General features: G+C 38.6%; 3 protein-coding genes across 4 annotated transcripts; all 3 read right to left on the reverse strand.

The window, feature by feature from the left end:
• Positions 1-269: 269 nt before the first annotated feature.
• On the reverse strand, positions 270-7612 carry MKKS (MKKS centrosomal shuttling protein). The gene is made up of 4 exons (XM_059896099.1): positions 6620-7612; positions 3429-3604; positions 2407-2517; positions 270-784 (listed from the first exon to the last, which is right to left on the reverse strand). The coding sequence occupies exons 1-4, from the start codon at positions 7602-7604 to the stop codon at positions 344-346; spliced, it is 1713 nt and encodes a 570-aa protein (XP_059752082.1). The 5' UTR covers positions 7605-7612; the 3' UTR covers positions 270-343.
• Positions 7613-7798: 186 nt separating this feature from the next.
• Positions 7799-7977, reverse strand: LOC132348528 (uncharacterized). Its single transcript, XM_059896102.1, has one exon. It carries the CDS (start codon positions 7975-7977, stop codon positions 7816-7818), a length of 162 nt encoding a protein of 53 aa, XP_059752085.1. The 3' UTR covers positions 7799-7815.
• Positions 7978-12040: 4063 nt separating this feature from the next.
• Positions 12041-22289, reverse strand: LOC132348527 (uncharacterized). 2 transcript variants are annotated; one of them, XM_059896101.1, is made up of 3 exons: positions 22179-22289; positions 19737-19807; positions 12041-12271 (listed from the first exon to the last, which is right to left on the reverse strand). In XM_059896101.1, exon 3 carries the CDS (start codon positions 12248-12250, stop codon positions 12059-12061), a length of 192 nt encoding a protein of 63 aa, XP_059752084.1. In that variant the 5' UTR covers positions 12251-12271; positions 19737-19807; positions 22179-22289; the 3' UTR covers positions 12041-12058. The 2 variants fall into 2 exon arrangements, with proteins under 2 accessions (XP_059752084.1, XP_059752083.1); XM_059896100.1 differs by lacking the exon at positions 19737-19807 and having other exon boundaries at positions 22179-22288.
• Between the last annotated feature and the right edge of the window lie 664 nt (positions 22290-22953).

Genomic DNA, 22953 nt, shown 5'->3' on the forward strand with positions numbered 1-22953 from the left:
ACAAGAACATAGGATTTAAAAAAATTTTCTGTTATGCTCTTAGAATGATGTCAAAATAACGAGAACAGAAATGTAGAACAATGTACAGTGGTATCTGTGGAAACTGCTAGATGATTACCATATCTTTAACAATGCTTCATATTTTTATTATTCTGTGGTATAATAATGTGGTATTCAAGAATCAATTATTTTTTCCTTAAATAAGTAAATCTATAAATTTATGAATCATCAATCCCAATATGCAGAACAGGTCTTTGAGAGAGAACACATACACTCAATATTTTTCTTTATTGACACGTCACTAGTTTTTCTTTTTGTAATACAAACATGCTATTCCCTTACATCAGTTTTTATCTTCAATGACATATGCAAGATCCAAAATCAAATTGGCAGTCTCCACAGCCACCTGTAGGCCACTAAGCTTTGCAGTAAAACAGTCCAACGTCAGGTTGCCGGCTGAGTCCGTGGCTTCACACGGAAGGCAGGTTTGAGGCACAAAAGGAGGACGAGCACTCCTTAAGAAGGACCAGCTAAGTTCTTCCTGGCTGCTGTACAGTCCACAGCCACATCTTGAAAGCAAATCTGGCCAGTTCACAACAGAGGGAGAATCAGCCTGAACTGACCAAAAGTGTCCATACTTCCCGTCAGTGAGAACTTCACCTCCGTCGTGTTCTAAAGAGCCAGCGAGGGATTCGAGTGCGCTGCAGAATGCTTCAGTGATCAGCTGGAGTTCTGTCTGGGTACATACGTCATCTCTAAGAATGCCTTCTGGCTCGCTACGTGTCTAAAGAGTAACAAAACCATTGAAAGCAATTAATATGACAAAAATGTTTCTGAAAAATACTTGATCAAACCCTTATTCATACAGTACTAAGGGGTTTGGCACAAGGCTAAAGGGCATGGATGGGCCAGCTGGTCAGGCTAATCCCTTAACCTGGTTGCTGTAGTAAAAATGCTCGCTGCCAGTCATGTTATCAGAATGAACGACTCAGAATAAACCCCACCATCAACTTATTCTGAAGGACTGCCCAGTACTGCCTCCTTAATACATGAAGGACAAGGTATAATATGTGAATCACAGGCTTCTGTACATCCGGGAGGAACCTACGGAAGACTAATGTCCCAGATGAAGTACTTATTTATGCTTGGCAAATGTTTGAGATTTGTTTAAAATGCGAATACATGTATTATTATTAAGACAAAAGCCATTTAAGCATGTGTCATTTTCACATTAATGTTTAAAAAATAACTGTTCTTCTCTTTAATGACATGGTTATACAACTTTGAACTGCTTCTTTTCCACCATTCTAAAAAGTTTATCCTAGAAATTTCATGATAGAAAAAGTAATATATTAGCAAACTCATACTTGAATGATAGTTAAAAACCCATATCCTAACTACTTAAAAACAGTGACCACTTTTTTCTTTTGCCCAGGAGGTTGGAACCAGATGAGATCATCTCTACGGCATATTCTTTCCCCACATTTTCAGTGCTATACTGTTTCTTTAAAATCCTACTCAAAACACCTTCCTTCTCCAAAAGACTTATTCTAGTTTCCTCAGTCCCATTTGCAGACCATGTTATTGTCCATTCAGCATCAATAGATTGGCAATGGTTTTGTTTTTCATAATGTAAATTCCAATAACTTTTCATGAATGGGCTTTATCCTCAAACAGATTTTAAATTATTTGGGGAAGCAGGGCAAGGCATGTCTATGAAAAATGTTTACACCCAATCCCAGGCATCCCTGGGAGCTCTGCACTCCTGACTAACCAAACAGCCAACTGCAAATACTTGGAAAACACATACATTCTTGTATCCATTTTCAAATAGAGTAGGTCAGTGTTAATGAAATAATTAATAAGAACTACAATGCACTAAATTTACTGTCAGGAAATGGAGTTTCATAGATTAATAAAACAATTCTATTTAATAGAATCAATATATCATAAAGGAATACCAATTTAAAAATTATAATAGAGTCTAATAATTAGCACACTTTAATAAATGAAATCAAGTTTTTTCTTGAAGATCCAGAAGGTACTGAAGTATTCTATAGAATCTCAACACTTTCATCGTGAATATCAATTATTACTGTACCACAGCAGTTGAGCTCTCTAAGATGACAGCTCCCATTCACAGAATGCTCATTTCAACAGGCAGTAGACACAGTACTCAAAGAATGTGATCACCTGCTAAAAGGCTGGATTAATAATCACTGTGATAAAGATATTACCTTATATTTGCAAGTGTTATTTTCCTCAAGTGTTTTCAAATACAATATTTGATTTCAAGACTACTGAGAAATTAAGCATTGAAGGCTCCAGAGTATTATGATTTAGCTTATTATCTCATAAAATGAATGTTGCTGAGAATTCAGATAATTTAAGGACTATCTAACCTACCTTGTGTCTGATATATGCCGCCAAATGAGTTTCAGTACAGCCACCTCCTAATAAAACACATGGTTCCTTGATTGTTAACTGCAAAGCATGCAGTGCTGTTTGACACGTGAGCTAAAAAAGAAACGAATCACCAGTATCCGACATTGACATGAGAAACACAAAGAAATATAACCACGTTTTCAAGGCAACTTAGAGAGTGGTCTCAAGGAGCCTGATTTTAATTGCAGAAGAACAAAACTGGTGTCACTAAGGCTGTCATGTGATGAATACATTTTGGAATAATAAAGATGAAATAATAAAGAGATGAAAGAAAATACTTTAGCCAGATGTTTGTTTTCACGGTCTGGATTAATATCCTCTTTCATATACATTTAGCTCTTCAAATTGAGATTCACAACACAATAACTGGATCAGCAAGGTATGCAAATATTTCTACCAAAAAAATATTTCAGTCTAAATAACTTAGCTGTATAAATGCTACAGAATGTATTTCAAGTTGCTATGGAAATGATCCAACCAAGCAGTAATAAAAACACACAGACCTTGAATATTCACCAAGGATAGATCCTTGAGCACGCATTCTTCAAGTCTGTGACCAATGCCGTAGGGCATCGCTTCCATTGTATAAAAGCTGCATGTGTTATTGCTGTTAAGAGGTGGATGATGGGTATAACTGGGGAATCTATTGCTAAGTGAATTATTCATACACATTAGCATCAACAAGTACACAATTCAAGTTAATTTCTTAAGAAAAGTCCCCATCAAGGACTTTCAGATTGCTTGTAAAATACTAGAAATAATGAGGCAACATGCCAAGTTTCTGTAGTATCACAGGCAATTCAATCAGCTTACTTGTCATTTTAATTCTCACATTTTTGTTGTTTTTGCTTTCTATACAACCTAGGGAAGTTATGAAGAAAAAAAAAGCATAGCTCACCGATGTGAAAAAAAATTATAGCACTGAGTGATTATTTAATCCCTGCCTCAGCCCTTAGACGTGGAATTCAAAGTTTATTACTTACCTTCAGTTCATCCCAGGCTGTGTCATTTCTGTTGCAGAGAAGCAAGCTGCAGACAGTTGCTTCATTAGGAATAATATGAAAAAAATGTTTAAAGCCAAATTTTGCAGTGCACAAATCTTTCACACTTCCATAACTACTGGGAGAGATTGAGTCCAAGGAACCAATAGGCCTTGTTCCTATTTTTTAAAAAAAGTTTAGAAAACACAAAATGTATGAGTAAAGATGGAGCATACAATCATTTACAATTATAATATTTATTCCTAGCCAATATAAAAGTCCCACAAGCATATCATTTAAGATATGAAATATAGGATAAAGAAATAAGATGCATCTTCTTAAACCTATGAAATAAGTAGTATTCTGTCATTAAAATCATATGCAAATAAAGCAGAGGTTCTTTTGGTTTACAGACTTCTTTGAACATGTTAGAAGCTATTTTGTACTCTCCAGAAAAAGACGCACACAATTTTGCATACATTTTCAGGAAGTCCAGGAACCCTGGAAGCCCGTGCAGGGATCAGAGACCCCAAATTAACAACCCCACTAATCTGGAATGAGGATGAAGTGAGGAGACAGGCCATTTTTTAAAGGTGTTATGATCTTTACCTTAAAACACACAAATTAAGCTATGCAAATAGCTGTGTAGTTGAATTCTTTGGGGGCTCCATTTAGTGAACATATAGGAATTTTTTTCTTTTTTCTTTTTGCCTAACAACTGTTTGCATGTAAACAACTACCTAAATTATGCCAAAATAAAGTATGTGACATTCTTATTTCATTTTGTTATTCTTCGATTATATTTGCCCTCCTTCCTGTACAGGTAAAATAGTAAAATTTTACAAGACATAAATTAATAAAAATATGAATAAATGAGAAGTTAGGATGACTTGAAGGTTTCTAAAAATCTCTAAATGTAGTAGTTATGTAAGAAATGGCACAAACCTTCTATAAGGAGTAACAATACTAAAGTCTTAAGATTAAAACTGTAACTCTTAGCAATGTACCTTCTTGGGCCAGTTTCCTCTTTGAAACTAATGGGATTAAAATAATTATGTCTAAAAATACTTGCAGCTCAAAAATTTTGTAAAAACCTAGAAAACAATCATGAACAATTTCACTTCTTTGAATAGCCTTTCTTCTTTACTTCTGAAGTCTCAAAGAATAAGGAATACTTGAGGGATATAAAATTTAAGGAAAAAACCCCAAAACTCTACATCTTGTATAATTTCAAGGGTGGAACCAACAGAATTTGTAAGGAGAGGATCCCCTTTCCTGCTGATTATCCTCTGATGTGGAGCAAGTCATTTAACTCTTCTGGGTGGGCTTTCCCACAGGAGAGTAAAATGGGGATAATCATGTCTATTTCACAAATAAATCAAACCTAATGTTAAAAATGTTCTGTAAGCTATGACAAGCTTCATACCCACCAGTCAACCAGGCACAATAACCCCATTACTTAACCTAGATCATCAGTAAAGAGGAATTTTGTTTGAAGGGGGAGAAAAGAGGTAATGTCAACCTAGATACACCAGAGAAGATGGATTAGGTCCCAAAGATACTTCACCTGTTATTAGTTTACCAGAACCATCGGCCTGGTATAGTTTTTCCCCCCCTTTTCCCTTGTGTCTCAAAAAGTTTCTGCTCCCGAGATCCAAGACTGCAGCCCTGGCTTTGCGTAATGTTACATACATAATTTGGGAAGCAGGGCAGGGCATGTCTATAAAAAACATTTGCACTCTCCGCAATCCCACTGGCAGCTCTGCAATCTCTTGATAACACTCCTTGATAACACTTGGTAACACTCCAAAGAATCAACTGCAAATACTTGGAAAACACATAACTTTTCATATCCATTTTCAAACAAAATAGGTCAGTTCATGTTCTACCATGTTCTAGTTACAAGTGGGACAAATATCAATTGTGGGCTGGTGTGGAAACCCAGTGCCCACTTATAATATTGTTTCTATGGAAAAATGCTTCAGTTTAAAAACTGACTACATAATCTATAATACTCAATATTCCCAACTGGTAATCACCTGACTCATGAAAAGCCAGTACATATTTAAGGATATGGGTCTGACCCACAATATTACCAATGAGTTCCAAAGAACGATTTCTGTTATTTCTTAACAATTTCCACTCTAACGATCATTTGACAGTCTTACAGAGGCAGGGCAATAGCCCAGAGATCTTAGGGATTCAGTACTGGCACTCATCCTTCTCCTTTTCGATGATTTATAATAAGACTAAAAATAGTCAACTTTAACAGTTTTAACAAAATTTATTAGACTTAAACTTTTAAGTCTAATAACTTACGAATTGAAATTGATCCAAATGAAATGATTGTCTTTCTGATAGGTTGTCAATGCAGTTAAAGAGATAGTGAAAAGTGATTCAAATCAGGAACTTTTCAGCCTGTCATTTCTCTTTGGCTCTAGCAGGTGACTACCAACCTTCTATTTGCTTCTTTTTGCTGAGTTTGTGAAATACGGTGAATTTCCTGCCTGTTATAATTCTCTATGTTAATAAACATATTATTGTTAATTCAACAAACATTTTAGAACCCCTACTGTGGACCAGGCTTGTTGTAAGCACTGAAACTAAAAGATGATCCCAACTCTCAAGGAGCCTAGCTGGAAATATTTGGGATATTGGGATATTTAAAGCTAGCCTGCGGGCACACACACACACACACACACACCACCACCCCCTAATTAGGAACCACCATTTAGGCAGAAGTACAGTTGTTTGTTGGAATTAGATAAAAGTGAATATTCTAGTTGCAAAACTACCTTCTGAATACAATGTGACTTAAAAGCTTTGTAAAACTCAAGTAGAAGAATTTTGTTTAAAGTATGAAAGACTTCATGTGATTATGAAAATGTTAGATTCCTCAATAATCTGTAAAATGTTTGGGGGTTAATAGTTTTAGATTATGACAGACTCTGCAGTACATTTTGGGGCTGGAAAATACCTAGAAAATAGTCATCATCACTCAATTTTTAATAAGTGAACAATGCAGGATCTTTTCCAGAAACAACCTTTGCTGCCAGAAATGATACACACACAGTGAGGTTGGCGGCTTCTCAGATTGTTCAAGATGTTAACAGTGACACACACCAAGAATGTCTTCACTCGAAAGAAGTGTGATTTATTAACCATAAGGGGCAAAAGCTGAGAGTGCTTTTTACCTGTCACTTTACTCAGGGGTTCCATCACAGCCACTCCAACTCTGTCTACAGCAATAACATGATGCGTTCTGAAAAACTGCTTCAAAGATGGGTGTATAACTTTTTGGCACAAGACGAGATCTACATGATCACTAACTAGCTGCCTTCCTAGGTTAAGCAACTGGTCCAGGACTGCATTTTCAAGAGAAACTCCGTAACTCACCACCACATTTCCTTCTCCAGTATCAGAAAGGTCTCCGGATAAAGACACACAAAAGAGTGCCACCTTGAAGGAATCTGATTTTTTGATAGGTAATATCTTCATCAATTGAACTTCTGATATTTCAATAAGTATTCCAGGTAACACAGTAGAATCTATAACTCTTTGACGTTTTAAAGGGACAATTATACTCTTTCCTAAAATGATGTGGTCTTGGGCATTTTCTGGAATTATAAGCAGAAAGGCTCTCAGAATCAAAGTACTGATATGGTCGATTTCCTTTGTGGTGAGCATACAGGCAGGTTTACTTGTTAATATACTGCGCACCAAACAGAGGAGGATCTGAGTGCTACTGAAGTTGACTGGGATTCGACAACCACAGGCCTCGGATTTTAGGTAACTGGTGCAGAGGCTCAAAAGCTGCTTATTTAACTTAATGACAGTGGTGGGTGTCAAACCTATTCTCTGAACATTTTCAACTAAGTTGCAGCAAAGAATGGCTGTGAATAAGCCGCCGTCACTGAAGCAGGACACGTGATTCTGCACAGAAGTTGTCAGTATCTTTAAAATGGGATGGGTGACTGGCAGGTTGGCGAGGAGGGCTGCCGACTGGGAGGTTGTGCACACAGAGCCCCCCAGGCCGTTGTGCAGCTGCTTCAGCCTGCCTGCCGGCCCATAGCACGATGTGACGATGCCTTTCAAGACAGAGAGGGTGGCCCTCACTCGTTCGCTTGTCAGTGGTTCACTTCTACAGAATGAGGGCTTTTTAGCTTCTAAACGAGACATCTTACTTCAGGTGGTAATTTGTGAAGACAGCTTTTATTTTGTTAACCAGAGTTTTCTATTTATTGTATTGTGGTGGGTTTCAACAGTTAACAAGATTATCCTTCAGGAAGGAAAGTCCGAATATACAGCGTTGTGGCTATAAAATTAAATACTTAGCTCCATGCTTACGATACTAATCGGCACGTAATGACATATTAGTAATTCCAAATATTTATTTTAGTTCATTATTCAAACTCTTTTGTTTGCCTTCAGACTGAGACTTTACAGATTGTTTTGCAGCTCTCTGTATAAGATATGTTCCGAGATGGATGCGTGTGAAGGAAATCCCAGCTACAAGAAGCCAGTTCTTTCTGATCCAATTGCTATTTTTCATTTCTTCTTTCAAACTCAAGCTCAGACTCAAAGCTGCTTCTTTCTATAAGAAATAAAAATAAAACATTTTAGAGAAATAATTCCAAAACATTTAATAGATTATAGTTTAGTAATTACTTTTAATGCTCTGCTCCTTCTTTAGAAAAAGGAACTACCCACTGGCGCAAACCCCCAAAAATGAGAAATGTAAATCAACTTAGACTAAACATTCATTTCTTTATTCTTCAATGAATCCCTACAAGAAAAAGTACTGATATTTTAATAATTTTGGAATGCACAGTAACACAGCGAGAAAGCTTACAGTACAGTTATTCAAATATGATATGCTTCTAGAAGACAAATGCCATGTGAAACTCATAGAATTTGGTCTCTGAGTCCCAAATGTTTTTATTCTCTTACATCAAGATCTAGTGTTGTTTCTTCTCTAACTTTCGTTTGCTTGGAAATCTTAGGTGTGAATACAAGTGCATTTATATCAAATCCTGTTTATAAATAATTATGAAAATGAGATAACTGTTAGGATTCCTAATACAGACACTCTCTAATGTACAGTCTACATCTAGCTAGACAAATCTACACAACACATTTACCAAAGAATAAACAATGTTTTAATTTTAAATATTTGGCTAAAGTCAGAGCAGTTCTCTGTAGTTTTACCCGATCAATCAATGATTTTCAGTTTTGATGTCCTATATCTAACCATCCCCCAAATTTTGGCTAATGACAATAAATACAAAAGCCAGGGAGTGTGCTGGATGACAAGGAGATAAATAGGATCTGATTTGCAATGTGATCTCAAAGAGTGTAAATAATATAAAATGCTATCATTTACCAAGTGTGCTAGCGCTTGTACTAGTTTCCTTAATGAGGTTGGAAGAAGCGTGCCTGAGGCATAAAATTCTGATACTATAATAATATGTGGAAAGGATAAAAATCTCAGGTCATAGACCTTATCTGTTGAGGCTTGGTGCTTTGAAGGTAAAGGTTCAGCCAATTATTAGTTATTTTCAGGAATATGCTAACCACGCTAACCACTGGACAGTGTTTAGCACAAATAAAACTAATTGAACTACTCAGACTACAGTACTACCCAGAGCTGTCTATGGCACAATACGATACAGACCAAAAAGGTGATTTGAAGATGTGCAAAGAAGATGTGAAGAGAACAAGGGAATGCTATGCAAAGTGTTCTTTTGGTTACCACTCCTCCCAATTTAGTTAAAGGGCTGTAACCATGGCAATTGGGCCCAAATAAAGTGAAAGCAATGATGGCCAGCTTTCTCCCTGCAATGATAAAGCTATAGTCATCTCTTTTTATAGCACGAGGAGGAAAAAAAGTTTCTGTTCATCTTATGCAAGGAACAACAAAGGTACTTAAATATTATTTCAAAGGTTATTTTAGATTTGGCAAAATCTGTGAAATACATTTAAATGAAAGCTTAGTGACTTCCATACATAAATTTGCACGTTACAACACACACACACACACACAAACCACAAATCATAACAGAGACTGTGCTTAATAAAGTGATTTCTCTAGTTACTTTTCAATACATAATAGTGACATGCGACTTTTCAAAAGTAGAATGCCAAATTGGCACCTCTAACAGTCTTGTGGTAGTGAGACCAGTAACCACATCTTTTGGCTAATATCTCTATAAAATGAGAAAGGAAGAGTGTTGGTGACTCCCAAATCATTTTTACGATGTCAAAACTTGCTGACTTCTGGTCCTATGTCTAGATCTAGACAAAATAAGGTACAATTGAAAAAAAAAGAAACGTAACACAGGGCTGGCTTATAGCATAGGTTTGGAAGTGTCAGTTCAGCTATTTCTTTCTTCCTAACAATGTGACCCATTATTCCAAAAGTTACCATTACATGAATGGCCCTGACTATTCCTGGATGCACTGGCCTGGCAGATGGGCTTTTTGCAGTGATGGATAACAATTAAATAATACTAAAACCTACATGACTATATTCTAAATTCAGAGCTATAAAATATGATTTAAAGAAATATAAACACATAAAATTTTTTCCTAAAAGGAATCAGGGCTCTTTGGAGAAGTGGCTGATTCTAGGTCTGAGGCAAGAAATAAACTAGATGAGCTGGGGACTTTTTTCTGCCAAAAAGTAATAACGTTATTAAAGATCACTTGGATCATATCAAAGGGCACAGGAAAAAAAAAAAACGACACAGGAGTCAACTTGGAGGGAATCTAAGATGGGAAAATTTAAGCATTAAAAAGAATACTGACAGTAATAGACTGAGATAATTCAAATATATTATAAAAACTGATAAAGGGAAATAAACCATATATCTTGCTTTTCCTGTATAAATGCATTTTGAGTGGTAACTGAATAGTTGAGGCAAAGTTGGTCCAGCTAATAAATGGAGAAGAAATGATAGCATTTCAGCAGCATAATTTTGCAACACCTAATGAAGTAATGGACTACACCATCATAGTGGTTGGCAAATTATAGCCCATGGACCATATCCAGCCCACTGCCTATTTTGTAAATAGTTTATTGGCTCACCCTCATGTATGGTGTATGAATGCTTTTGTGCTAGAACTGAAAGTTAAATAGTAAGAGTTACCATTAATTTTTTCAGTGTCATAATACACTTGTGGTTGTATGTGTTTATCCTCACTGTTAAAGATACATACCAAAACCTGAGACTTGCTTAAAAATATTCCAGCAATAAAAAAAAAAAAAAGGGAGGGGATAGATAAAAAGAGATTGGTAAAATGTTAATAGTTTGTTAAAGTTGGGGGATGGATACCATAGAGTTGAATATACTATTCTCTCTCTATTTGGGGTTTGTTTGCAACTTTCCATAATAAAAGTAAAAATTTTTAAAAATAACGGACAGATACAGCACATTCTTTTGACGTACTTCAACCACTAGGACATTATTACTCACCTGAAGGTCAAAATGGTATATTAAAATAGAAAATGTTCCACAATTGTAGGGTCACAGCTCTCTATCTGCGGCCAAATGAGTTTCATAATTCATTATTTCTTGGATTTTAGAAACACAGTATAGTGTATAACACCCAAAATCAAAATAATATGGTGTTTAACACCCGGAATCAATATAATCATAATATAGTATAACACTCATAATCAAATACAACAATATTTATGCAGTGAAACTAAATATTCATATTAAGTGGAATAAAGATTAATGCCTCATGTCAGTTAAGATCAACTAGCTAAGGAGTTATGACAAAACCTTTTGGATTTTAGAACTTTCTGGATTTGGGAATTATTGATAGGGGTCTATAGACCTGAATTATATTACTATATGCTCTTATTTCAGTGACTCTGAAAAGTAACAAATTACTTTGAAGCTAAAATATTAGTCATTCTTTGGTAGCCATGGGGGATTCGTTCCAGGACCCCCCCCCTCGGATACCAAAATCTGCAGATGCTCAAGTCCCTTATATAAAATGGGGAGGTATTTGCATATAACATAGGCATATCCTCCCAGATACTTTAAATCGTCTCTAAAATACTTATAATACCTAATACAATGTAAATGCTATGTAAGTAGTTGCTTTTTGGAACTTTCTGGAATTATTTTAAAAAATATTTTTGGTCCGTGGTTCACTGAATCTGTGGATTTGGAACCTATGGGTACAGAGAGCTGACTGTAGATATTAAGGAATAAATACAATTAGTTTTATTTATCTTGGAAAAATCAGAGAACAATAATAAAGAAAAGAACCTTTTGCAAGTTACAGATTTGTAAGTGCGGCATGGATTTATGGCAGGGGAAAAACTGCTCCTTTGGACACAATTATGATCCTGGTGACACTGCTAGTGAAAAGGGCAGGACAAGTAATGGACTGACTGTCCTTTCAGGCAAGTGTCAAAGCTTTCTGTGGAACCAAATTTTCTAGAAGCAACTGTAGGATAATATTTTGCCAGTGGCTCATAATAAAAACAACAGGTTAACTCACCAACTTAGGCTTTTATTGCCAGAGCCCTATACTTTCTTAAAGATTGTTTCCCATTGTTGGAACATGCCATTTGGTTGACCACATTAAATCAAACTCACCTGAAGCGCTCAAGTCTGCTATTCCCCTGGGATGTGGTTCTTCTCAGGACTTGTGGGTGCCAGACTGTCTGGCTCAGGAAGGTCATCCTTATTAGGAATTTGGAAGACAGGGCTGCTTTTGATCCTGTGCCACCCCAAATGTATGAGCCCAACTAGAGGTATCATAACAACCAGAACTTTGTAGTCTCTCCAGAACTTCTGAAAGCTCATAGTGCTTCAGCATTAGTGCACCTAAGAAAAGGCCAACAGTTAAAAGAAACAAACAAACAAAAAATCCCTCAAATTACATCTATATACCACCACAAGCAGAATATTGCACTCTAATAAACGCTGCCTGTTAAAAGTTTTTAGTTACAATACATTGCAATGTTAATTAACAAAAAGAGACATTGTAGACTTAAAGGGATGGCAGGAAATCAGGCTTGGGAAACTTATAGAGCAATACTAAACGCTTAGCCAGCAACTGTAAAGGAGCAACATTACCTGCTGGGAAAGCCACTGGAATCTTTGGAAACACTCATGCATCCAAATCGTTTACTTCAGCGGTCCCCAACCTTCTTGGCACCAGGGACCGGTTTCATGGAGGACAATTTTTCCACGGACGGGGGTGGGGTGGGGGGTAGATGGTTCAGGAGGTAGTGCGAGCGACGGGGAGCGGGCAGATGAAGCTTCACTCCCTCGCCTGCTATTCACCTCCTGCTGGGCGGCCCAGCTCCTAACAGGCCCGGAACCAGTACTGGTCCACGGCCCAGGGGTTGGGGATCCTTGGTTTTCTTTATATAATTAATTATACTTTCTCTGAACCACAATGAAGTTAGATTTTTAAAAAAATATATTTAGTCACAATTTTAACAGAAGAATCGAATGGCAATCCTTAAATATGCAGTAAGAATTCAGATTCTGCATTCTGACAGGATGTGAGTGATGATGTCTCAACTGAGACTGAGTCGTGCATGGATTCCAGTCGTAGCAAAAGACTTTTGGTTTGGACTCTATGAATTAATGCCACTTCCACACTTATGTGCTGAACCACTGCATTTTAGAGTGTTTACCCTTATCGCTAATAACTATACCCTGCAGGGGTTACTGTCAATCCAGTTTACATGAAGAAATTGGGGCCAGTAACTTGCCTGGAGTTTCAAAGCTCAGTAGTATTGAGAACAGTCTTTTTTGCTCTATCTTTGATTTGGAAAGCATGGAGTGTAGCCCAGGAAGTCTGTTTCTGATGATCCGCTGCGTTTGGGAACTTGAGTCCGTACAACTGGACTCCTTATACTTTTTCACTTAAGGGCACTCACTAGGCTTTAGTGATTAGCTTATAGACTTGTGATGCTATGAATGGACCTGCTCTCCGAGTTCCTTTCTGGGCACAGGACAATAAGGATTGCTCCTTCATCTATGGGATATACTAAGAATTAGGTTCAATTGCATGTATATGAGTTTCAGTATCATAAAATTTCTTACAGTAATTTTGTGTGAATGCCTTTAGAAAAATGCCTGAACAGAATTTTCACTTATTCCTTCCCTTTTAAATTAAGATTAATATTCAGGACTAATGAGCTAAATACCTAAATTGTCTCTGTGTTCTGTATATACATATTAGAAAAACAGAAGGCTTAGAGTTATGCCTATGTACATATATTTCTCCCAGCATTAGAAACCATTTCTCCTTGAGGTCCAAATTCACATTTAATAAGAACTTTGTTGCTAAGCTTAAACAAATTACTAGATGGAAAAAACACGGCCTACTTTGTAACTCCAAGTATTTTATGCCTTTTTCTTTTCTAAAGTGCTTTGGCATCCTATACACTTCTTGCAGCCTTTAGAGACCATACCTTTTATTGACATGCTCATGTTCTATCTTCGGAAAAAGTCAATCACAAATAAGTGTATCATGATTACATTTCCTTGTGAAGCCCACTGTGCAAAAGCCTTTGGGACATTTGAGATTTGAGGAAACAATAAAACCACTGGGGGAGGCACCGGGTGACTCTGAGTAAGTAATGAGGGAAGAACTACAGTAAGGGTTACTCCCTAGATGGAAGGAGGGACTGAGGGTAAACCAAAGTCAACTGGCTTGTGTTGACTGATAGGTGGCATTTTTGTCCACAAAATACCTTGAATTAAAGGTTTAGAAGATATTGTCCTTCACATCCAGTCTCAATACCTAAGGTGACTTTAACACCTCCAACTCTGTCCCTCTCAACATGAGCTTATCAAGTCACAGTACTTTTCACAGATGGCATCTCTGCTCTTCACTGTTTACTTCTCGCGATCACTAACATAGCATCACTCATTATTTGTTACTTTTTCCTGAGTTGCAAACTTTTAGGAAAACAACTTACAGAAAAGAGTCACTTGGATAAAAGGATATAATAATAAAGTTGACATAAATAACTCAATAATTAAAATTCAGAACAGATTAAAGTACAAGCTATAACAGCAATGTCTGGAAAGTGTGGTACTATTCTCTCCATGTAGGTCACAGGATGAAATGTGATGTACTGAGAACCTTCCTCAGATTAGGATCAAGTTAGCTCCCTGTACTCAATACATCTTCGGGTCATCCCTGGGTTAAGGACAAAGGAGGGCGCTCCATTTTATTTATGTTGTGTTTAACAGACTATTATTCTTTTCCACTAGAATAACTTAAGGATCTATGCATCTTTTTGTAGATTTAGGTTTAGTTAAACCTGGGAATTAGTATCTATTTTGGCTGAAAACTCATATTTGCCAAATTACCACTGAGGCCCAGTAACAGCACTTCCTGGTTAGTAACTGATGTGGGCTGATTTAATGATTAATTGCTGTAATATCTGCTCAACACCTACATGCCCCCATTTCCTCAAACTCTCCATATCTCACACATTGATTTGGCTAACGGGGGTGAGAGAGCAGGTAACTATTTTCTGATGATTATCCTGTTGTCCTTTGAGAGGCTTGGAAAATGATTAGGATCAGGATGACAGGCCTTTTTACTTTACAAAGTACTTTTACAGTCTTCACATTTAAATCCACATAAAAACACTGAGTATCACACCATCTGCATGATAGTCCATCTCCACCAAGCAAAATGGACTATTTTTAAATGGCACAGTAACCTTCACCTGCTTCATTTCACTTAATAGTTTTCCAGCATTTTACATGTATTCTGTTGCTTAAATAACCCGTATTCTAGGGTCAGATAAGTTAAACTTCACTAAATAAGGCTCATTGTTAGTTGTAAGAAGAAGACAACAAAATAGTCAGTGAAATGATGCATTACTTATTTTTTTCATATCTTCTTGTGGAGCTTTTAAATACAATCCATATATTTTGGGGATAAAATTTTGATTTAACCCATTTTTTTTCTTCTGAAGTCTTTTTGTGGGTTTTTTTTTCCAAAATGAAAATCAGCATTACTGCCCTTTTCTAAAATATATAATATTGTCTTACTTTTTTAAGTTAGAAAATACAGATATAAGAAAAAGAAAGCTAAAGTATCTGTAATCATTTTGGTTTTAACAAAAATGTGATTAGAATATACATGCTGTTTTGTAATCTTTTCTTCACGCAAGAATACAAATCTTCATTATGATTTTCAGTGGCTGAATAGCTTTTGATTTATGGCAATACCCTAATTTGACAGATCGCTGATTGATAGAAATTTGAGATTTTTTTCAGTGCTTTATTGCTAAACATGCTAAGAATAATAAGTATTCTAGTAAATTCTCCAGAGCCTGTGCTCAGAGCTGCTACATGCTGCTTCTCAGGATGATACAAAGTCTTACTAGAATTCCTAACAATTAACTAATTTTTCAAATGAACTTACACAAAGGTTTTTAAAACCTTGACTTTTACAAAGGTTCACAGTGCTGAGCAGCAGGGAGAAAGGGAGCTCCAACTTGGGAGATGGAAAACGAAGTTAGATACAGCTTATCTTAAAATGGTCCTGACCCCAAAACATTTGGCAACAAGTTATTCCAAGTGGTATGGAACTATTTTATGGACTCGAGAGATTCCTGAGTCTGAAACAGAAATTTCTCAAGAATATGCTCAACATGATCAGATTTGTTGGGCATTAAGAGGATGGTTTCTAAAATAAGTTAGTGCTTGTTGTTCATTCACTGAGCCTTTCAAGTTTGCTTGGAGTAAGGCAGCAACAGAAATAACAGCAGGAAGACTTCTTCCCTCTCCTTACCCTCCTTTAGTCTACCTGCCACTGCCCTTATCTTTCCTGAATCTTATTTAAACACACTCCTAAAAAAAACAAATAAACCAAACCAGAAGGTATGGAACTCTTTTGATGGAGGAAACCGAGAAAGGAAATGAGATTAGTAAATTTTACATTAAGTAAAACAGAAAGTAAATGTTTATGGTTTTATCCACTGAAATGCCTTTTGTTTAGAAAATGTTTAGAGGCCATCAACACAGATTATGCTTCCTTATACTCTTCTTTCAAAAATGTATACTTTGCATTATTCAAAAGGTTTCATATTTTTTCTCGTTTTGTTTTCATGGTAATTTTATGAGACCACTTTATACATGAGGAAATTCTAAATGATTGATTCCAAAATTACTGTCAGTTAATTGTGGCACTCATCTTAGATTTTGGAGTCCTAAAAGTCGTGGTTGGTATTCTTAACAGCAATTTTCAAAAGTCAAGAATTAGTATCCCAGCTTTGGCAATAAGAGTCAATCAGAATTTCCAGTGCATGATGATGGACGAGAACATTCTGGGTGCATGGTGCACACTTGTGAGGGTCACTGAAGGCAAGTATCCTGGTGCATTACACCTGGCATGTTTTTCTTCTCATGTCAGGTACACTGGAGGTTAACAGGTCTGGTGCCACTTGGTCCAAAATGAGAGGGTAAAAAAGCCTATATCCTCCAAAAACACACCCATGATCTACTAATGGTTGAGATTAGTGGGGCTAATTTTAGTTCAGTTTTTTTAGCTTAGTTCTTAGTACGGAATGAATAGCGAGAAATTAATGAACAGAATGGAGAAAAGCTTGCTGTATCTCTGCCTCAGTAAAATATCGTCATCTTTTTGAGTGCATATAAAGGCCAAGAAAGGAAAACACTGAGAGATACGCTTCAGACCACAAATACTCTTAAATTTAAGGCACTAATGCGTCTAGAACAGCAACTTTCCCTCCCCTCAATTTGTATTACAGAGATTACTAGCTCTTCAATTTCTACCATTAAGGCCTCTGACAGGCTTACTGCAATTTGTTACATTCCAAGCCAAAGGAAGGTTTCTTGGTGCTGGAACTGGTCAGTAAGGTGAAGGGCAAAGAAGGGCAAAAAAGCAGTTAAGCTCCCTAGAAAATCCTAAACAACCTGGCTCTGGCTATCAGATTACTCTTTCTATGGAGCATCGGGTCAATTAAAACCACCACGTTTTGCTACTGATTAGGCCTACAACAACCTGGATGCAGGAAATACTCTGTGGAAGGTTCTCATTTTGCCTACTGGGCTTGCTGGACGCCATCTGCTGGTCTCTTGGACACAGTGTAAGGTAAATTCTTTATGTCTTCATTGTTGCTCTGCTTAAAGTATTTGGGGAAAAACTGTAATGTTTAACAATTTAAAAAAAAACTACTGAATGTAACTTAAACATGGAGAACGCTAAACAGAACGTTGAACAATTAATTAACCCAGCTCTCGTGACTGCAATATTTGATGAAGTTTATTGGAATTGTATAATGCCTTTTCTTTTAGCATGGCAATGTTGGTTTTAAGGATTTGTGAATTCTTCATTCCTGAGTTCCAATTACTAACCCTGAAAATAGTTCTTTTTATCCTCAATTGTTAATACAGCAGTTCACATTTTGGCAGTTTTTGTGTACACATTAGAAAGGACTGCATGTTGTCTTCAGGCCTATTCAACTGACTGGCGTGCTAAAGAGAACAAGAGCTTCCTTTTTTCTTTTTCTTTTCTAACTACATCACCTAAAATAACAGCTTTGCTGAGCTTTTCCAGTCTTGTAAAAACACAGGTACCAAAAACGTTACTGTCAATTCTTGATGAACTGAATGGACTACACCTGAGTTCTAAAGTTTCCATTCTGCAAAACCGTACCCCTACCTTGACCTACAGGCAGTAGCTGGGCTGCTGACAGCACAGCCTCACCAGGAGCGGGTCAGGAGTAGGCAGAGTACGGTGAAGGTCAAGTTACGTGTAGGCATTTTATGATCTCGGTTATCCCCCACTGTTACTGTGAATTCAATTTATAAATAAATAATATACTGAAAGCATCACAAGTTTTATAGGGGAGCTTTACTAACTGTCAACAGCCTAAGATGTGAAAAGTGAGTGACTGATTAGCGACTAATGAGGAAGAGACAGCCAGCTTACTGGCAGGCTGTGGTTTATCAGAAAGGTTTGGAGAGTTGTTATAAAGTTTACAGAGTTGTCTGAGAATCTTTCCATCCCCTTTCACTGTCTTTACATCTGGCTGCCATTTGATGCCCAGATTGGTGGAGGAAGGGGACTGGGTACTATGCAGACAGCAGACTGTTCCAGATTAAGTGTGCAGCTGATGGGGCCCTTAGTACTGCAGCAATGACTTTATGTTCCCAGCTCTGAATCCCGCTCTCAATCCCGAAAGGGCTGGTTTCTGTCTTCATCATTTCTGAGATTTCTATTTTACTCTCCACCTTCGTTTCTGCAGGTAACCTACTGGCCAGAGGAAACTGTGGCTACTGGCTATGAGCCCCTCCACTTCCTGCCCCCACATGTCCACCTCAGCTCCCATCTTCACCTCCTTCCTCAGTGTCTCAGAGGAAGGCCTGGTACTTCTGTCATCTGTGCTCCAGCCAGTCCCACCTGCTGCCGTGTCTTCACGGTTCCACCTCCATTAACCCCCCTCTTCTACCTTCCACCTCCCACTTGGAATTGGTCTTCCTCCTACACAAAACCTGACCAGTTTTCTCCATTGAAAAGAACCAAAAACAAATTGCCCAATGTAGCTGCCCTTTACCAGCCTTCCTTCCAGTACTACAAACTCTGATTCCTTTCAAATAACGCATGTTTCTAGAGCCACTGCCCACTTCCATCTTCAAACCCAAGTAATTTGCTTTTGCCCCACTCTCCATGGAAACTACCCTGACTATAAAGATCGCCAATCTCTCCCTTTCCGTGATCTCTCTGCACCACTTCTGATGAGTTCTTAAAACGCTTTAAGTACCTGAGACTAGTCTGATCCTTCTCAGTCTCCTTTAATGACCCCTTGGTTTCCATCCACCTACTCCCTCTTCTCAAAGCTCTGTCCTGGGCCGTCTTCCCCCCGTGTTCATCTCCTGGGTGGCCTCATTCACATCCAAAGCTTCTGTTTTAACACATCCACCAATGACTCCCACATCTACATCTCCTGCTTAAACCCACTTATCCCACTGTTATTCCCCACAAGTGTCTAAACTCATTTCATATAAAGACGAATCCTCTTTCCTTCCCAAACTGCTGTTCCTCCTCTGCTTCCTGTTTTGGTTTTTAAAAAAAGGCATTATCAAAAAAAAATAATAATAATAAATAAATAAATAAAAATAAAAAAGGCATTATCTACCATGCCATTCAGTTAGAAAATCTGGATATAGTGGACTCTGCCCTGTTCCTTATACTCCCCATAAAGTCAGTCACTCAATCCTCCATTTGACATGACATTTCTTTTATGTAATTTCTCCCCAAAGCTACAGTCCAGACCCTCCTTACCTCACGATCTCCTCGCTTCTAGTCCACTGGTTCTCAAAGTGTGGTCCCCTCACCACAGGCAGTAGCATCATCTGGGAATTTATCAGAAATGCAAAATGTTGGGCTGCTCCTGACCTACTGAATCAGAACTCTAGGTTGGGATCCAGCAATCTGTGTTTTAACAAATTCTTTAGGTAATTCTGAAGCTTAAGTCTGAGAACCACTGTTCGAGTCTATTGCCCACTAATCCATTCTCTACCCTCTTAACACAGCCATCTTGGGGAAAACAACAACAAATACAACAAATACATTCATGTTTCTGCTTTGCTTAGAAGCCTTCAGTGACATTTTTGACTAGAAGGTGAAACCTACATTTCTTAGTACAGCACAAAAAGCCCACCAGGATCTAGTTCCAGAAGGGAAAGCACAGCAAATTATTTTAGTAAGGATGTATTGTTGTGTAGTGATTAAGGGGATGAGTTGGGGAATCCTACTGCCTGGGCTTTCCATAGCTGCCTTACCACTTTGCAACTGGCTGTGACCTTGGATGAGTCACTTAACCTCACAATGCCTCAGTCCCATCACCCATAAAATGAGAATAATATCGACATCCATCACAAGGCTGTTGTGCAGTTATCACAATACCTGGCACTCAGACTGGACTCTGTGACTGTTAGCTATTATTTTGATTATTTCAAAAGGTAAAAAAAACATTACTGGTGTCAACCTTGAGTGTAGAAAGAGAGGTCTGGAATGACTAAGGCAAGTGGGTCCATAAACTATAGGCAGTTTCAGTTAGTCTAGATGTGAATACAAACCCCAGATTCTCAAGAAAGAGGTTCTGAGGTCTTTGGGGCTATTTTGATTAGAGTAGGGTAGATATGTAATCAGATTCCAGGATGTTATAGAAAAGATAACAGTCAGGCTCCTAAAGTGAGGGCCAGGAGAGCTAATCATGAAGGGAACCGGAAAACTAAAGGACAGAGCAAAATAGCAAAGACAGGGTTATAGTTTCATATTTATTTCTCTGATAACAGTTAATGAAGTTAAAGTTGCCAGTGATTAAACATGAGAGTCCCAGTGTGATGAAGCTTTGAGTAACGATGGAAATCAAATTCTAACCTCCCGCACAAGTTACGATCTTAGGCAAATTACTTCTTTCCTGCCTCAATTTCATTGTCTGTAACATGGGGCTATATAATGAGGATTCCTAAGTATATATCTATGTATTTATTGCTTAAGTCCAGTGTCTAATACGTGAGAAGGATTCAATGCATAGTAGTGATTATTATTACTGTACGTACAATATCTTCAATACAAATCATATATAAAAACAGGCACTTCTGGAAATTCCTGTTTGACTAAAGCTCCTGGTAGTGCTGAGACAGATGTCAGTCCCAGGACTGACTGGATGAAGAGAGTTGAAGTTATGCCCTCCTTCCAGGGCAATGGGTATCCAATGACTGGTCACTGCAGTGGTACAAAGGCCTGGCGGTTCATCCAACTTGGGCCAACTATGAAGGCCCAACCCAGCACCAGAGTTCCTGTGAGACTGGTGGAGACCCTCCTTGGGACTACATTACAGCTCAACTTTTTCTATCCACCCAATCCTGCTTCCTTTCTTCCTTGGTAAGATCCAAAAAGTCCTCCCTAATAAATGTCCTGCCCACAAATCTCCTTTGAGTCTGCTTCCCAGGGAACCCAATCTAGGACAATCTGGAAATATCTTGTTCATTTATCAATGTGCTTGTTTATTGTTTCCCCTTCCATCATTGAATATAAGCTCCATGTGGTCAGGGACCATGCCTGTATCTGCTAACTTAGCACAGTGTGACAAATACGAATATAAATTGATGACGTTAATCAATGAAAAACTGCAGGTACAGAGAGCCTCTGAAACAGCAACAGGATTTGTGCATGGTCCAATTTGGGAGGAAGATGCATATGACTTCAGGAGGTCTCCCTCTTAAAAAGATTTCCATCCCCGGAACGTCCAAAGCCCCGAATCCTGCTTCTGCTTTCAGAGTTGGTACTAGCACTCTGTACAGAGTTCTGACATCCAGTTCCACGTCAGAGGGTGGCTCTCACCTCCCAGACAGACACAGGTGGCAGCGCAGGTGCAACTGGTGCTTTCACTGCGACACCTTTTCCTTCTACTTTACAGTGTGGCCGCGCAGATGGGAGAGGGAGAAGGGTCTATACCTGGAACTCTACCTACACCACTGGAACACCTCCTCGCCATCTACATTCCTTACTGCAGCAAGGATTCACTGCCAACAGCTGTTTTAAAGATAGATCTTCAGCTTTCTAAGGAGCCAGCCTCCTCCTAGTCCCCGCCCCCAAATATCCTTCAGTGACACCAGTGACCTTTCCGAGCGGGGAGGAGGCGCCCACAAGCCCCCCACCCCTCTCTTCGGCCAGGTAGAGAGCCGGCCTTTCCACCTGCGGTCCCGTCGCTCTCACCTGCTGCGCCGCCCCGTCCGCCGTCGCCGCCCGCAGGCCCCTGAAGCCGAGCACCACGCAGCCGCAGCCGCCAGTCCTGTCAACTCGCGCCCCGAGCTTGGAGACGGAGCATGCGCAGCTCTGTGGTTGGCGCCGGTCCCACTCGGATTCTTCTTCTCCGGGTTTTCGTGAAGTTCTCAGCCGAGAACGCGGTGGCTGGGACGGAAAGAGCAGGGGGCGGAGCTTATTCAGTGTCAATCTCAGCAAGTTATCGAAACGGGAAAACTTAAATAACAGATCAAATGGACTTGTTAAGGCACAGTATCTTCCTTCTGGCGCGCGCTTGAGAGGCACTTATTGAATGAAAAAATGATCAACCGTTCTCGGCGGCTCTCGGGCCTCCCTCATTTGACCAATCACGGAGCGCCGTATTCCGTTGTTCATCGCCAACTCCCCGCCTTCCTTTTTGGCTGCCTGGAAAACCTGGAGAAAAGGACTCCACAGCGACCATTTCTGTGAATCGTGTTGGAGAGCGGTCATGCGCAGTGCGAGCTGGTGGCGCTCAATTAACAGCTTCTGCCCTTAGTCCGCCGTCTGGGGGCCTACGGGGGGTTCAGAAGTCCTCTGTTTCTGTGCCCTTCACCAATTAGATAATTTGCGCGCTACGTCCCCATCCTGCTTTTTCGTTCGGGGACAAGAATTGTATTCCCCTGTACTATTCAAAAGAATTGTGGGAGAAATTATGTTCCTGGCTATTTTAAAATTTATCCGGCATTGTGCAAGTCACCTTTATTTT

This window comes from Balaenoptera ricei, chromosome 15 (genome assembly GCF_028023285.1).
Source record: "Balaenoptera ricei isolate mBalRic1 chromosome 15, mBalRic1.hap2, whole genome shotgun sequence".
In the NCBI taxonomy this organism is placed as follows: domain Eukaryota; kingdom Metazoa; phylum Chordata; class Mammalia; order Artiodactyla; family Balaenopteridae; genus Balaenoptera; species Balaenoptera ricei.